This window comes from Orbicella faveolata, unplaced genomic scaffold (genome assembly GCF_042242905.1).
Source record: "Orbicella faveolata isolate gen_17 unplaced genomic scaffold, um_ofav_v1 contig_25, whole genome shotgun sequence".
In the NCBI taxonomy this organism is placed as follows: Eukaryota; Metazoa; Cnidaria; class Anthozoa; order Scleractinia; family Merulinidae; genus Orbicella; species Orbicella faveolata.
Window position 1 is genome coordinate 5,063,958 of NW_028301553.1, and position 16,422 is coordinate 5,080,379.

At 48.9% G+C, this 16,422-nt stretch overlaps 2 protein-coding genes and 1 non-coding gene across 3 annotated transcripts; all 3 read right to left on the reverse strand.

The window, feature by feature from the left end:
• Window positions 1-5,686: 5,686 nt before the first annotated feature.
• Window positions 5,687-6,349, reverse strand: LOC149108693 (uncharacterized). Its single transcript, XM_089294522.1, has one exon. The coding sequence runs from the start codon at window positions 6,332-6,334 to the stop codon at window positions 5,687-5,689; it is 648 nt and encodes a 215-aa protein (XP_089150648.1). The 5' UTR covers window positions 6,335-6,349.
• A 615-nt stretch (window positions 6,350-6,964) lies between these two features.
• LOC149108694 (uncharacterized protein F54H12.2-like) lies at window positions 6,965-8,701 on the reverse strand. The gene is made up of 2 exons (XM_089293802.1): window positions 8,475-8,701; window positions 6,965-8,300 (listed from the first exon to the last, which is right to left on the reverse strand). The coding sequence occupies exons 1-2, from the start codon at window positions 8,699-8,701 to the stop codon at window positions 6,965-6,967; spliced, it is 1,563 nt and encodes a 520-aa protein (XP_089149928.1).
• A 3,491-nt stretch (window positions 8,702-12,192) lies between these two features.
• Window positions 12,193-12,265, reverse strand: Trnam-cau (transfer RNA methionine (anticodon CAU)). The gene has a single exon. It is a non-coding gene; the product is annotated as a tRNA-Met (tRNA).
• Between the last annotated feature and the right edge of the window lie 4,157 nt (window positions 12,266-16,422).

Here is a 16,422-nt window from a genome sequence, read left to right on the forward strand (position 1 = left end):
GGGGACTAGGTTGGGTGTACAGCAAACCTTTACTCGTTCCATGCCCGCATGGATGTAGGAGATGGTTTGGGAAATATGTGAATGTAGAAGGTCGTGAGAGAAGTGTCTTTTTAGCCTTTGAAATAGATGTGGCCATCAAGCGCTGTGATCATATTAAATCATTTATTTGATAGGGCGTCTTCCCACGAGGGGAATGGACACATGTCCCGCTTGTAAAAGGCGATAATGTAAAATAAAATGTTTTTTTGCAGAACAAAATGGCTACCTTTAATCCTGTCGATCATTCGATCAAATGTGTGGTGTGTTCCAGTTCCGAGATGAAGGACGGTGAAAAGCTGTTCCTGTTGGAATGTTGCAAAGAGGGGGTGCACAACTCCTGTCTAGTGAGACCACCCAATGGAACGCACTTGGTGTGCCCTAAATGTCACATTGAGACCTGCGCTCATAATCACATAGTTCAGAAGGATCACTTCACTGAGAAGGACATGGATCTCATCGATCTGTGTTTCCTGAAACATCAGGTGGTCTCGCGCATTCCTATGACCCAGAAGGAGATCCATTGGCTACGCGTGGCTGCCAACGTGCCCGGGTTGAACGCCCTACGCCACGTCAGTCATCGCGTCTTTTTGACGGGTCTGGCCTTTTGGGTGCCTCTGGAGAAAAGCGTGTTCTGCGAGTGGGAGGATGTGGCTGCTCGCTTGTCCCTGGGTCTAACCTACAACAACCTCTCCGAGATGCGTTCCCGCTACAATCTGCGCGTGGAGAGGGATCAGAAAGGGGATGCCTTTCACCACTTTTTGGATCACTTGCTGGAGTGTGCCGCCCAGGATGAGGAGGTGGTCAGACGATCTTGTCTGGTCAAGACCTGCCGCTGCCCCCAGTGCCCAGAGTGTCAAGGCTTTGCCTCTATGTTTGGGAAGGAGCGTATGTCCAACATAGTGGCCCTTGCCAACCGCAGTTATTTTTACGAGCGCGTGGAGAAAGGGATCTACAATAATTTCAGGATGGTTTATAATCGTGCCGATAAGAAGAAGAAGCCATAAGTCAAAACACATGTCTCTTAATTTCAACATGATTCAATAAAGTTACAGTTTCAAACGTTTCTTGGCTTGCATGATTCGTTTCACCACCCTTTCCGTCATGGTCTTCCTACCGGGTAACCTGTCAATGGCCTTGATCATCTTGGTGTCGGCCTTCCACTTGTCCTGCAGATTCTTGGCCCGACTGTAATCGATGTCGTGTTGTTTGGATATTCGGTCCAAACGATTGATGCCAGGATCTCCTCGGGCCAGTCGTTTTTTCAGTTTGGTGCCCGGTCCCATGTACTGATAGCCAGGCCAATGAAATTCGATGCCCGTCTTGCCCAACAGTTTCTGAATGTCGAAACCATAACCGCGTTGCTTTTTGCGAGTCCTGGTCTTGTTGGCTCTAGTTCTTGCCATAGCAGAGACGTCGTTTACTGGGGTTTTTCCACTCTTCCCAAGGCTTCAGGCGTTCGGACGCTGTGGGTTTACGCTTCTTGTATTTCTTGGTGACTTTCTTGGGACTGTAACCTCCCTCTTCGTCGTCGGTGTCAATTGATTGGGGATCCAGACCAATGCCCCTTAAAAAGCCTTTCTTGGCTCCGCTCAACACGCTTTGTTTCAAACCACCCGATTTTGGCTTTTTACCGCTGGATATGGGTCGCGGTATGCGACTCGGCTTAGCACTGGAGGCAGGCTTTTTCACGGTCTTGGGTGTTTCGGGTAAGAGTCGACGGGGTTTGATCCCAGACGGACCCGCGGGTGTGGACACCTCTTGCTTGATCCTGGCGGGGGTTTGACCTTGAATGACTTGTTTCAACAAGTTTTCCAAGGGAGTGTCCAGGGCTTCTTCATCCGGTGCAGGGGCACCCACGCCAGCCCGTGGGGCACCTCCTGTTCGAATCCGTTTGGTCAATCGAGTCTGTTCACGCGCCAAGGGTTTGACCATCTTGACGGCCATCCCATCAGGAATGGTGGGATTCCTCAAGATCAATTGTTTTTCGGCTGCCAATCGCCCTGCTTTGTTCAACAGGGCGCTTTGGGAAATCTGTCCTTTGTAGTAATCTTGCAAACGTTCGAATTCACTGACCGGCACCATCATGACCTCTTCCGTCATACTGCAACGCGGTTTCAAAACAGTCTTGCCAGTAACTTGCTTCTTGACGAGCTTTTTCCAATTTCAATTGCAGACTCTGGATGGTCTCGTTGGGTTTGGCACAGGTCTGGCAGGGAATGATCACGTCTTCCACGTCGTCTTGGACTCGTATGCAATCGTCACACGCGTTGCCGTATTTTAAAGCCAAATATTCCTGTTCGAGAGCTCTGTATTTTCGATGCTGACGCTCTTGAACTAACTTGAGTTGTTCTTCTCTGTGATTGGCTTCTTGTAACAATCCAATCAGCTTGGTCATGTTGTCTTTGATCTCGACTAGTTTTCGGTTCTCGCTCACGCGTTCAGGCACCACGTCGATACCCTGCAAGGGGTAACCGTCAGCGTCTCGACCCGACATGTTCGTAACACTCATTCAAACCTCGCCAGAATCCACTCCCTGTCTGAGCCAACAGATGTTGACGCCTCCTCTTCAGTGAATTTCTGCGCTTCCCCACTTCGCGCAACACGTTCTTATGGCGTTGAAGTTTTCGAAGCGTCTGAGGCCCCACGGGAATTCTCTTTTTCAACAGATTCAAGACCATTTCACTGACCGCGTTGATCTGGTCGGCGTTGGCGTGTTCCAACATCTCTTGACGTTTGAAACGATTGGCTTCTTGGAGAATGCTAGTCAAGAACGTGCGTTGTCGCCGTAATCGATTCATCGTCTCTTTCTGAGTCGGTAGTAAGGGGTAAAGTCTTTTATGCCCTGAATCGACTCCACCACTTTGACACCCGCTGGAACACGGAACGGGGTCTTGCGTTTTTTCTTGACGGGTTTGAGGGCAGATTGAAAGGGTATTTTCCGAATGGCGCGTTCCAGCTTGGGTCGGTGCTTTTGAACCTGCTTGCCCACAAACTTCGCTGTACCACCCAGTGGACCTAGTGCTCTGAATAGATCATTCAACTGTCTCTGGTTCACTCTGGCTCCACCTCGTTGCAGTATCTTGGCTCGGGAGAGCCTGGAGAGCGGACGTCGTCGTCTTGCCATCGTTCTGAATGGGGGTGGAGTCAAGACCCAGCTTTTTTATCCCATCATCTTGGCCAAGGGTGTCTTGACGGCTGGGATGCGTTTCAATAAACTCAAGAGGGTGGTTCTACGATTGAAACAGACAGGTGGTTTGGTTCGACTCTTGGCTTTCTTTCGAGGTTTCTTGGCGAATTTGCTCAAATCTCCAAACTTGTCTTCGTACCAATGCCTCTTTTTCATTCTTCTTTTCCTATCTTCTTTGGCTGAAAGGGTAGGCATGGCGGGAGCTCTCTTGCGTTTCCTGCGCGTGGTCACAGTAGCAGGTAATTCACCGGTGTCAATGACAGCCGTTGGAGCCGGTTGAAGAGCGATCCGTCTTCTTATTGCTGGTGGTTGGTTTTTTCTTGAAATTAGCTGCAGTCGGTTGAGGCGTCTTTTTACCCGATTTTCCGTAGCGTTTTTCTAACCTGGCTATGACGTTGTCCAAATGTCTATGCCCTCGAAACTGAAGATCCATGACGTGTTGGTAGAGTACTTCCAATTATGCATACATGGTATTGAATGACTTCAGGTTTTCACTCATCGCTTTTTATAGAGCCAAGGTTGTTTGCGATGGCGATAGGTGCTTTGAGCCGCGCCGGTCAAACCCATGCGTTGGTAATCCTTGCGTTTTCCCAAGGTGTAGCCCATTTTGGCCGCACTGGCAAAGATGTTTCCTCCACTTTGTCGTTTCTTTCGCTTCTTCTTGGTGACGGCTTGCAAGGCTCGTTTGGCGCCGTAACTGGCTGCGCCGGAAGCCGCCCCCAAACCCACGGCTTTACCCAGGGCGATGCCGGCCGGTACGAACGCAGCCAAAGGTAGGACACCACCCTTCTGTTTCTTCTTCCGACGTCGTCTTCTCATCATGAGCGCGGTTCCCGCGGCGGTGAGCAGGGCTGTGGGTAGGTTACCTCCCTTCTGTTTCATGGTGAACAATGAACCCTCAAGGACTTTGGTCGTCTAATTTATGCTCTTTTTGGTAAGGAATGTAACAAAATTTCGTACCGTTTGACGTAGGTGTCCTTGATGGGTTGGGTCAAATCCGTGATGGTATCGTCCATGGTTTGCAATTTGATGAGGAAGCTTTCGAACTCGTCCAAGGGAAAGCCGCGCACGTAGGTTCTCAATTCGATTAAGGTCTTTTCATGCGTGGTGAACGCAAAACGACTCATGTCCATCTTCATGGAAAAATTCTTGAAATCATTCCAACCCTTGACCAAGGTGCCTAAAGCGGTCAGGATGGCCACGACGACATGTTGTTGTTCCCAAAGCACGCCGATGATCATGCTCAATGCCATCATGAGTAAAGCCAGTCCATTGAGAAAACAGAACCACGTTTTGAAATGGTAAAACATTTGTTCCCGATACCACCATTGTCGATGATAATATTTGTACAATCCATCCAATCGCGACAAGGATTCCTCTTCTACACTGTTTCTGTAAGCCCCGTTGAGTAAACTCACATCGATGGTCATGACTATTCAGTTCGAAACACTGCTCGAATTGCGGGTCACTTGGGGTCTTCCTCCGTCTTTGTAGGTGGTCGTGATGGTGTTGGTGGTGGTGATACCCGCGATACGTCGTCCTCGAGCCGTTTGTCGCTGATCGTTCAACAACATTTGCAATTGACGTTGTAAACTGTCTTGATCCATGCGTGATCTGGGGGTGGAAACGGCACTGCTTTCGTCGTCATCGTCATCATCGTCATCATCGTCTCCACCACCACCGCCTCCTGCACCGCCTCTACCACCTCTACCACCTCTACCACCTCTACCACCTCTACCACCTCGGCCCCGTCTGGGTTGCTTGCCACCTCGTCCCCGTCTGGGTTGCTTACCACCCCTGGTAGCTGGTCTCTTGAATCCAACGGTGGATGTACGAGTCAGATACCCTCGTCCAGGCGGTGTAGGAGCTCGACCGGGTACGTCTCGACGCGTGTCTAGACCCGAAGGACCCGCTCGGGCTGGGGGAGGACTCGCCCCAACGCCTGCTACACTACCCGTGGAGCGTGGACTACGTCGTGGCGTACTGGTAGCCACAGGTCCTGCGGTGCCTGCCCCAGCGGGGGGTGTATTCCGAAGGGATGATCTAGCGGACGTACCCACGCCCGGACTCAAACTTTGAATGTACTGACTCAAAAAGTTGTCGTTGTAAGCGTAGGCCAAGTCGATGTCCTCCATCGGTGAAATGGGGGAAGGCAAGGCTTGAGCGATGAGACTGGGTGAGGTGCTCACGCCAGCTGGAGATGTACTCATTGTAGAAGGTCGGTGTATTTCTTTTCTCGAGCCACCAGTCTTTGGGCCAACAGCAGTTTATATTGAATGTGATCGGTGAAATTCTCTTGGTTATATGCGTTTAAAACGGCTTGCACGTCGCGTTTACCGCTGCACTGTAAGATTTGTCTCATGGGTTCGCACTCGACATTGCGCTCATGCATATATTTCAATTGCGATTCGCAAATCGCCAGGAATCGCGGGAACCACTCGACTTCACTGCGCAGCATCTTCACTTCAACTGATGTATTCGCATGCAGCCCTCTTCTTTTAGTAGATGACTGAGAATCCGCTCATCGTCGCGGCTTTTGGGATGTAAATCCAACAAGTGATACCCAAACGGACGATCGGTCACCTTTCGAAAGGTCTCTTGCACATCTTGCCATCGCGACGGAAAGGCTTGTAACAATAAATTTCGCATCCCCAGTTGATCTCGAGGGTTCTTGAATCCCGCGATGTAATGAGCATTTCTAGAGATGCTCTTGGAAAATCTACCGGGTGGGAACATGTCTTGCGATAAATAGATCACTGTGATGTTACGATAGTGGGAATCTTTGGTGAAGAGATCCAAGACCCGTTTGTCGTTCCTTCCTTCTTCCATCAGATCGTCCAGCACCAGTAAGCCACCCTTGGGAAACCAAATGGGTAAGAGATCCGAGTCGGGAATGCCGTGATGGAATTTCACTCCATACTCTTTCATGGGTTTGAATCCGTCTTGCCAGGAACCGTAACAGTAATAAATGCGTTTGGGCGGGGTCTCGAACAGTTCGAGATTGTCCATCAATAATTGGGTGGTGAACACCGTTTTACCCGATCCCGACGGACCCACTACCATCATGCTGGAAGGCGTGTTGAATCGAAAGGCTTGACGTCGTTCCATGGTCGAGTCCCATATGAACAAGAAAAAACACGAGTTCGTTTCATATACATTTTTCAAACTTTAATCACAATAAATGTCTTACACCGCAACGAGAGGTACAAGTGTCTTGCTCGTAATCACATCGACAGACTTGATCCCAATTCAGCTCTTTCTGTATCAATTTTTTTAACATTTGTCCCACTTTATGATCATTTTGTACGTAATCGTGTGGACTGAAACGACGTAGAAACGTGTTCATGTCATGTCCTTTGGATCGATCGATCAAAAACATCAACGCGTAATCGCCGCAACTCTGACTGTACAGCGATTGCAGACTCTTGCCGTTGTGGACGTTGAACCTCAAATGTTGTTCCAACCACCTCTGTAAAGGTTCCGTGGTCATGTATGTATCCAAGGGTAGTGCGTAACTGTCCATGATCTCGCAAACGTCCTGACACGTCCATAGTGCAATCCAATGCCGACCCGGTTGACCTTGAGGGTCCGTGTTGACAATGTAACCCATGGGTCCCTTCTTGTGGGGTTTCTCGGGTAAACGATCGCAAGGCACCGTACCGTAAAGATAGGGTTTCAAACTGGGTTGACTCCTAGCCAACACGTCCAACTGCACATTGTTCAAACTGACTTTTTCCATTACACTTGGTACACGTCGTATTGTACGGTCTTGTTGCTACTGATCTCCAAGAGATTTTCAAATTCGGCGTAGAGGATGGCCGTGATGTTAGCACCCTGATCGGCTCCAAAGTCGAACACCAACCGCAACTCACCGCTCAGCTTGGGGTTCAACACTGGACTGTTGAGGCAACCGTTGGCGGCGTTCTCAAATACAAACAGCGTGCATCCTTTACCTCGTCCCCAATCTTTACCTCTCACCATGTTTCCTTTGCTCTTGCACAAACTTCCCGTGGCTTGTAGGAATTGTCTGTAGCCTCGCATGTCTCTACTTCCATTGGTATGGAGCAATTCCAAGACTTCATAGGGATAGGCTTCTCCTCTCACCAATTGTTTGATGCTGGTCAGATTAAATTGTTTGAAGGTGAAGGGATACTCGGCGGCGGCGCCGTTGAAGGCGGTGGAAGCCACCAATCCCACCACTAACATGTTGGGTAACCGGTTCTGGAACGGGTTGGTGATTTCATAGTGTAACTCGTTTTGCGTGATGTTGTAGGTTCGGATCTCGCTTCTAACCGTGGGATAGCTCACCACATTTCTTCCACTACCCATGTCATTCATCAATTCTCGGTAGACGGACGGGTTGAGTCTGACTTGGCAAAGATACAATTTCACTTTGATGTCTCGTGAATCGATACGGAAGGTCGTGGCACCTTGCATTTGCCACATCCACACATCCGGTGAATTGAAGTACATTTGGATCCCAATCTGCACATTGGGTATCAAGAGTTGGCTGAGGTGAAACACTTCGATGTGGGGTACGAAGCTGTAAACGCGCGTCATGCTGTCAATGTTGGTGGCTTGGGCTCTGAGCTCACGCACCAGGTCTTGTCTTTCAGGGGTCAAAGTTTCGAAATCATTGTGTCCCAAAGTCAGTTGATTGGCTGTCAAGGTGTTGGGTACATCGAGAAAATTGAACCAGCCTTGAGGTTTCAAGATGGTGTCTCCATCGTCTCTGTCAAAATTCAGTAAGGTTTCGATGTACGCTTTGTAATGGTACGTGTCCGTCTGAGGACTAATGAGCGTACCATTGAGTCGCACACTGATCTGTTTGAAGAGGGAATGAGCAATGTTGTTGACCAAAAAGGTGTTTTCAGCGGCTACAGCATCACCTCCCGCTGCTTTCTGCACTTTCCATTCCAGTTCGAAGTAACTGCGAGACAAATCGATGTAATCTTCTTGGGGATCGATCTGAAAATCGATGGGGTTGATGCCCGTGGTGAAAGGATGAACGGGTACCATCCGATAACTCGAGATACTCAGATCCGTGGGCGGTAGGTCCTCGTCGATGTCTTCTCTTGAGAGCGCTCCGTACCCAAGTGGGGTCTAGACCTCGTCTGCGGTGGGGTAAGAAGGCTCCTCCCTTTTGTAGTCTTCTGCCTCGCGTCAACTCACTGACGATGGGAGGAATGCGTCGAACGCGTCTCGAATAAATCGGATTCATATTCATTTTCCAAAAATGTCGTCCAACTTGCGTTTGGCGGCTCGGTTGATTTCACTCAAAGCTTTGCGTTTAATGGCTCGTTTCCCACCAGCCTTCACGCCTCGAATACCACCTGCAATGTTGGGTAATCCCAGGGGTCCACCCTTTTTTAAACCTTGCCATCCTTCTCGTAAACTGGATCCCGAAAAGTCTCGCAAGAAACCTCGTCCCATTTGACCGTCGGGTTTGAAACGCGTCAAAGCACCGCCTCTCATTCTTGTTTGAAGTGTAGCGTGACGATGGTATTGCCTGCTCCGAATTTCGTCAATTCCCCAGTGGTCTCCGCGACTTGTGTCTCGATAATGTCGATGTAATCTTTGCGTACCGGAATATATTGAACATAGAGGGGTTCAAAATACTGGAAGCCTTTACCTTCTCGTTGGTAATTCACTTCTCGTAACAGATCCGTGACTTGATTCCCCACCACCCCACTGGTCCCCACATCCGAGTAAATCATCAACGAACGCGAGGTGGAGCCCGTCACGTTCTTGAACGAGGTGTTGAGGTTGGTGAACCGCCAGTTAAAGGTGGTGGTCAAACGAACTCTCTTTCCGTCGGGCGTCAACAGCCAATAGGGTTCACCTGTGGTGGGGCTGATGTCTATGGCCGGCGGTACTTTCAGTTCTTTGGTCTTCAGTTCCATGGACAAATTTGGACCAATCTCCACCTTGTTACCATTCATCTTGAACCATCCCATGTCGATACCCAGTTCCAGGTTGACCATCAACACGGGATAATAATCACCATTGTAGAGCTTGTTGTTGACATTCGTGTTGTCGAAGACAAAATCGTCGCCTTCGAATTTGAAAGTCAAAAGATTGCTTTTCTGGGTCGACGGATCCGAGAAGAGGTAACCCGCTCGAAGCCTCTGTTGAATCACAGCGGTGTCAAAAAAATTCTTGACGGTCTTTATGAATTCCACCCCCGTCAGATTGGACAAATCACTCGCCCTAAGGTGTTCGAGCTTGAATCTACCCGGGACAATTTGGTCTCGATTCCTCAATTGCACCGTGTCTCTCACATACCAATAGCCTTCAAACATCACCTCGCCCCTTGCAACAACGGAGGGACTTGACTCTTGGGGTCTGGTAACGAGATACTGCTGAGTCCCACTTTCCAATTACCGCCTTCCATTTTCAAAGGATGAGGGAGACGAATCTTGAAACTATTGGATTTGTTCTCGGGATACTCGGTCTTGCTACTGTGGCTCGGTAGACTCACGTAAAAATCCGTCATGTTTAAAATGCAAGGTGACCGACGTCACTCCCACTGGAAATTTCACCAACTCTCCGTCGTTCTCGGCCACCTGCGTCTCGATAATGTCAAACACGTCGCTGCGCACCGGTAGATATTGGATGTGGGCGGGTTCAAAGGTCATCGCGTTCTGATCGTGCGGCACCTCTCTCAAGAGATCGGTGACCTGATTCCCCATGACGGTACTTTGCGCCACGTTGCAATAGACATACATGGGCGTACGAAGCGTCTCACTGACGGTCACGTCACCACCATAGTGCTGATCGTAGAGCTCGTTCAGATAGTTGAAGCGCCAATTGCAGTAGGGACTGAGCTGTAAGGACCCATTGTCCGTGATGTTCCAAAAATTCGTGGAATGCGCGTTGTGTTGATCCTTCCAATCCAGTTTGAAAGCGGGCACCACATCGTCTTTGAATAATTTAATCACGTGATGACTCAATTTGTAATCGGCAATTCCAGTCTTTTCCACCCACTTGAGTTTCTTGACCAATTCAGGCCCAAACCATATTTTGGGACGCAATCTCACTGTGTCACCAGGAGTTTCATTGAGGAAGGTATCGCTGTTGTCGATGATTAATGAATCCCCTTCCCAACGAAACACAGCGTAGTACTTTTTACCGTCATGAGTTCGTAGACTTTCTTTTTCATTTTCCATGAAGTGCGTCAGACGATCTTGGTAACGAGCCACCAAGTATTGCATGAGCGATTTCCCACTCGTGACTTTGACTCGGTCCTCGTGCAGATCAGACCCCCTGACGGTAAAAGTGTTACGGTAGGGTCGCGGAAACCAGCTGCCGTCGGAACTCTGTGTTTGTGTTTCCATACTCCATTTAAATTGCAATAGGGTGTCATCGTCTTCGAAGAGGTGCGGTCGGTGAGTCAACTGTTGATAACGTCGTAAAGGTGGGGGTGGGTAAGAAATACTGCTCAAACCCACTTTCCATCCTTCCTCTTTCAATTGGATCTGGTAAGGCAAACGGTTCTTGAAACTGTTGGCTTGATTGGAGGGGAATTCCGTGGTACTGGAACTGCTGATCAATTGGACATAAAACTCTTTCATCTCGCCTTGACCAATGCTCCTTTCTCAATCCACGTGTCGTATTTGTTTGGCCAACCTTTCCACCGAACCAAGACTTTATTCCCTTTGCGTTTGACAATCTTTTCCACGCGAAACAGATCGTCGCTCTTCACCGTCACTTTCTGTAAATCCTGGGCGTAAAACGTGCCACTCAACGGCGTTCCGTCCCACTCCTTGATCTTATAGGTAGGAATCACACCCGGCACCACACGAGCCACCACAAACACTTCTTTGGTCCAACCGGGTAAATACCCTTTCTTGAACAGGCGATATTTCTTATTCAATCGCACCCGATCCCCCACTTTCAACTCGGGCGGCACGCGTTTGGCTTGCAGTCGATCCGCGTACAGCGTCTTCCACACCTGCTCTTCGTTCCCCAGGTCGACTTTCTCGGGTGCCATCTTGATACTGCGGTGGTAGGAACGATTGTATCCCAACACCAAATCCTTCAAGACGGGTAAATAACTGAACGTGTTCTTGATGGTAAAATAGCGGTACATGCGTTTCTTCAAGGTGCGATTGAATCGTTCGATCACACTGGCTTTGGTATCGCCGCTGGTGGAAAAATGACGAATGCCTTTTCGCGTCATCAAGGCTTGAAAGGTCCTGTTGTAAAATTCTTTCCCGTCGTCCGTTTGCAACTTGCGTTGGATCCTACCACCACTGCGTTTCAAAATTTTCTCGAAGGCGGCTGTCACGTCCTTGCCAGTCTTGGACTTGACCGGTTCCACCCAAGCGTACTTGGACAACACGTCCAACACCGTCAACAGGTACTTGTACCCTCGATTCGATTTGGCAATGTTCCCCACTTCGATGAGATCCGCCACCCATTGTTCGTCGATACCGTAGACCATGACCGGCACCGTACGAAAACGACGACGGGTGGGTTTGTGAAGCGTGTAGCCCAAACTGGCTTCCAACCGCTGGCGTACCGCTCCAATGGGTAAGCCTCGGGCTTTGGCGAAACGCGTCACGCCACCCAGACTTCCCGGGACACTGGGATCCTCGTACGACCTCACCAAATTAGCATACCGATCCACCTTCTTCTTTTTCTTACTCATAATGTCGACAATCGGCACAGCGCTTGTCTAATCAGCTCGGGGTGTTCTCGTCTTATGATAGAGTACCAGACGAGTGACAGGGGTTGTCGTTTCAACCACAATATGAAGACCACGAAACGCCAGACGTTCTCTTCGACATGCGTCTCCAAAAACACATGTTCGGGGTCAAACGCCATCAACGAGGGTATGGGATCGTTCCTTTCATACTGGGCATATAAAAGCTCGCAGCGCTCGCACAGACTATACCACGCGCTAGCCATGCTGACAAAAAATGATTTTTTTATTTTCACATCCCTGTGTTTTATACAAAAAAGGACTAAACCAGGATTCGAACCTGGGACCTTTGGGTTATGAGCCCAACGCGCTGACCACTACACCATTTAGTCATCCTCGTTCATCAAACAGTGATTAAAACTATTTACAAGGTCTCTCTCCGTCATCAGTTCCACCAGTAAGTCCTCCATCTTTTCAGTCAGTTCTCTGAAATACGCGGGAGTCCCCAATGAAATCGGGCGGTTCAGTTTGTCGCTCAGTCTCACAGAGATATCTCGGGCATAAGTCAGGGGTTCCACCATCTTCTTGATCTTCTGTCTCATCATGAAGGTCAAACAAGACGTGGCCATCAGACAGAATCGGTTCTTCATTCGGACCGGCGGAAGGATAGCTGGCACAAAACGGATGACATCCAATTCCTTGATGTAGACCATGGAGTACCAATCGATGGTGAATAGAAAGGTTCGACGGACTTGAGATTTCAGTAAAGGGAGAATCTGCCATCCCCATTCAGGACGTCGACGGAGGAGTTCAGGAATGGTCCACTCGTGCTCGGGTTTGCCGTAAAACAAAATGTCAAACACCAACATATCTTGGACCCCTTCGTCTTCATCGATGCAACTCAAAGGCGACACCTGAAAGCCGCACGCCGACTCGATCAATTCCACGATCTCGTTGCTGTTACTGTACAACACGGTCAACATCTCGAAATCAAATGAGAAAAGAACTGCAACGCAATGTTTTATAGTAAAAAAAAACGTCAGACGCTCATTGGTCAATAGCGCAACACACCACCCAAAGTAAAAGTACTGAATCACGAGGTGAACCAATGTTCGTTGTCCATGGCTCTCATGAAGGTGTCAAGGGTCGCTTTCTCGTCGCCAGTCGTCTTCCACTCTTTCCACCCTGTTCGCAAACCATCCACCAACTTAGGCAACTTGACGCGACTTCCCGCGGCATCCATCTTCTCTGCCACTTTCAAAATGCCTCCAGACAAAACGCCTCGGTACTTATCCATCTTGGCCCCTATTTCAACGGCTTCCTCCAACATGATGGTATCAATGGTCTTTTTGATCAACAAAAGTAAAGCATCAGGTTCTTCTTTCTTCTTTTCTTCCACCTCCATATTCACAACAGGGATTTGCTGCTTGGTAGGTGGCTTCATTTTCCTCCTTCTCTTCAAGGTGGTCTTGTCTTCAACCAGGGGAGTCTCTTCGCTGCAATCCATCGTGTCAAGTGAACTCCCAACAGCCAAGCGCGTTTTTTATACACCCAGACCCGTCCATCAAGTAAAATCACTTTCGTGATGGAAACGTACTGCGCACGTGATGGGGAAAGTACTGGCTCTTGATTGGTCCAAAGTAGAACCCTATAAATGCAAGGACAGCCTTTGATTTCCAATCAGTCGCGATTAAGCATCGGAAGCAAATGGAGCCACCGCCAGCCAGTCCAGAAGAATCCCCCACGCGCTATAGGTTACCAGACCAGGAGGAAGAGGGTAAAGGTTTGGTAGATTATAGTCTCAATCCTCATTCGCCCGCCAAATATCCCCTTAGTACCAAGAAGAGAAAGAAAACGGACAAAAAGAAGAACAAGAAACTCAAACAGGAACCAGGTAAACGAGTTCATTTCCATGCTAAAGTCACGGTCAAACTCATTCAGGATAAAACTCACTACTCCATGCAAGAAGTAGCATTAACCTGTGAAGACGATTATCCCTTAAGAAACAGTGACTTCGCCTTAAAACGACAAGAACAAAAACTCATCCTCAAACTTCAACACCAACGACGCCCTTTCGGTCCTAGACGTATGCGTACACTCGAACGGTTAGAAAAAGCAAATAACTTGTCCTCTGTTTCTCAGATGCAGACAAACTCCCCGCCATCCACACCTTCTGGGAAGTCAAAGAGGACGTCAAGCCAAACGAATTCGATCCCGACGCTTTCCTCGACGGTATGAAACAAGAATGGAAAACACCCTACAGGAACCCTTCACCACCCCACACCCTTCCTTGCCCTAGACACCCCAAGCAAGAATTAAAGAAGCGGGAGACCACCACGGCCTACGGACGTTGGTCCTATTACAAATGCCCTGTGCCCGAATGTTTTGCCTGTGCAGGCGTTGACAACATCCAATGTTATGTGACTTCCGGTCAACGTATGCTGAACGACTACTATGTCCAACTACCCGTGGAAAAAATGAAATGCTATTGCCAAAGACCTCTCATCATGAGCATGTCACGATCAGAAAAGAACCCGGGCAAGTTTTACTTCAGGTGTGCCAAGCGCCAATGCGACCTCTTTCAATGGGCGGATGAATACCCTCAAAGCAAGGTCAGATTCTGGTTAGAAGAGGGTCGAAAAGTTTGGTTGGAACCCCACTCCCTTCAACCCAGTGCAGAGGCTCTGGGTCCCTTTGAAGGGAACTGGGATCCTCCGGGACACTTCGAAAGGACAGTCTTCCCTTCCAATGATTTGAGCCCGCGGACCAAGTCCAGCCTAGATCGACTACTCCGAGAGAATACGCCCCAACGATTTCATGACCAGTACCTGTATGACGAATTCACCCCCAAAGAACGTTTGTACCTGGAACGAAGAGGTTTACCTCCACCTATAAGAGACAGCGCATAAAAACAGTCATTCAGTTTCAAACATGGAAGGGTTACAGCACAAACTTTGCTTCATTTTGGATTTAGAAGGTTTTTTCGTCAACAAGACCTTTCAAGTCAGAGAACTGGGTTATTACGCTTGGAACCGAGAGAATGGAAGACACGCTTTCAGCATCCCCATCCCTTACAAAGAGTTGAGCGACAAAGACAAACGAACCGTGCACTTTGTGATAAAGAAGATCCACGGATTGAACTATCAACCCCTCAAGGCTGAATACCCACACAAACCCGAAGAACTCAAAGACTTGATCCTGACCCTCTACGCCAGGTACAAACAGGGGCAGAGAACCGTGGTGGGATACAAGGGAGGCCACGTGGAAAAACATTTGTTAAAGACACTGAACATTCCCTCGATCGATCTAGAAACACTGGGTTGTCCCAAATACGACAAACTCAGACACATCATTTCAAATGAACGTTTATTACCTAGCTGTGGTTTTCATCAAGACGAGAGTATTCATCATTGTCCAGTCACAGAATGTCACGCTTTCTGGTTTTGGTTGACCAACATTGTTCAATAAAAGTTTTTTTCACAAATTGTCTCTTTCAAAATTGACTGAAGTACTCAAATAATTTGTCCATGTCCGACAGGCGCACTTCCATTTTTTCTTTGGCTCTCTGTCTCTCCACACTGTTCCCATACTCTTCATCTATCTTGATCAATTCCCCTCGACACTTCTGCAATCTCAGGATCACCCTCAGGATTAATCTCGACTTTCTCTTTAACAACTCCTGCGCGTCCTGAGTCCTAGCGCGTCGCTTCTTGGATTGTACGCGTTCCCACTCATCACTCAGCTGCTCCAACGTCATATCCACTTCTGCCACAATCGTCAGGAAACCTCGCGTAATCGGCATTTTGAAAAAACAAAGCCAAGCATCGCGCGCCTCTTTTAATCCATACCTCCACCAATCAACACCCTTCTTTCTCATGACGTCATCAGAGGGGGATACCCCCATCCCCCCTCTACCGGGCCCATAAAAAAATCACATGACCCGCTCCTATTTAAAAGGAGCGAGTCAGAGCACATGCTGTAACTATCATGGCTTCCCGACAAAGTCTACGATTACAAGGTATGGGACCCGAACTCTCCCCGTTCAAAGATGCCTGTTTCATCTGTTTATTGGAATTAGACATCCAATCCGTCACACGTTGCCGCGTCATGCCCTGTTGCGGCAAATTTCTACACAAACGCTGCTTCCAAAAGGCCAACGAACGAAGCTTCCAATGTGGTCATTGTCGACGTCCCTGCCCCGAGGATAGTAACGACACCGTCAGCGTCGATGACGACGATGATCTCCGAGCCAACGAACAGTTGAATGTCAGTCCCGACAATCACCCGATTTGGGTGCCACCTCACGAACTCGTAGGTCTCACGCCCTTGGAACGCGCCCGAAATGCCATCGCTGATACACGAGCCAGCGCCACGGCTCACACCCTTCACCAAGAAGGGACCAGCTCCTGGGACACTCTACCTTTTCCCATTAATCCTCTTGTGTGGTACATCTTCTGGGTCCAACTGGATTGGTTCATCTCCACTTCGCCCGACGGCAGAAACCCCATGTTCATTCACGCCTCCGTCAACACCCCCAACGAACCCACCC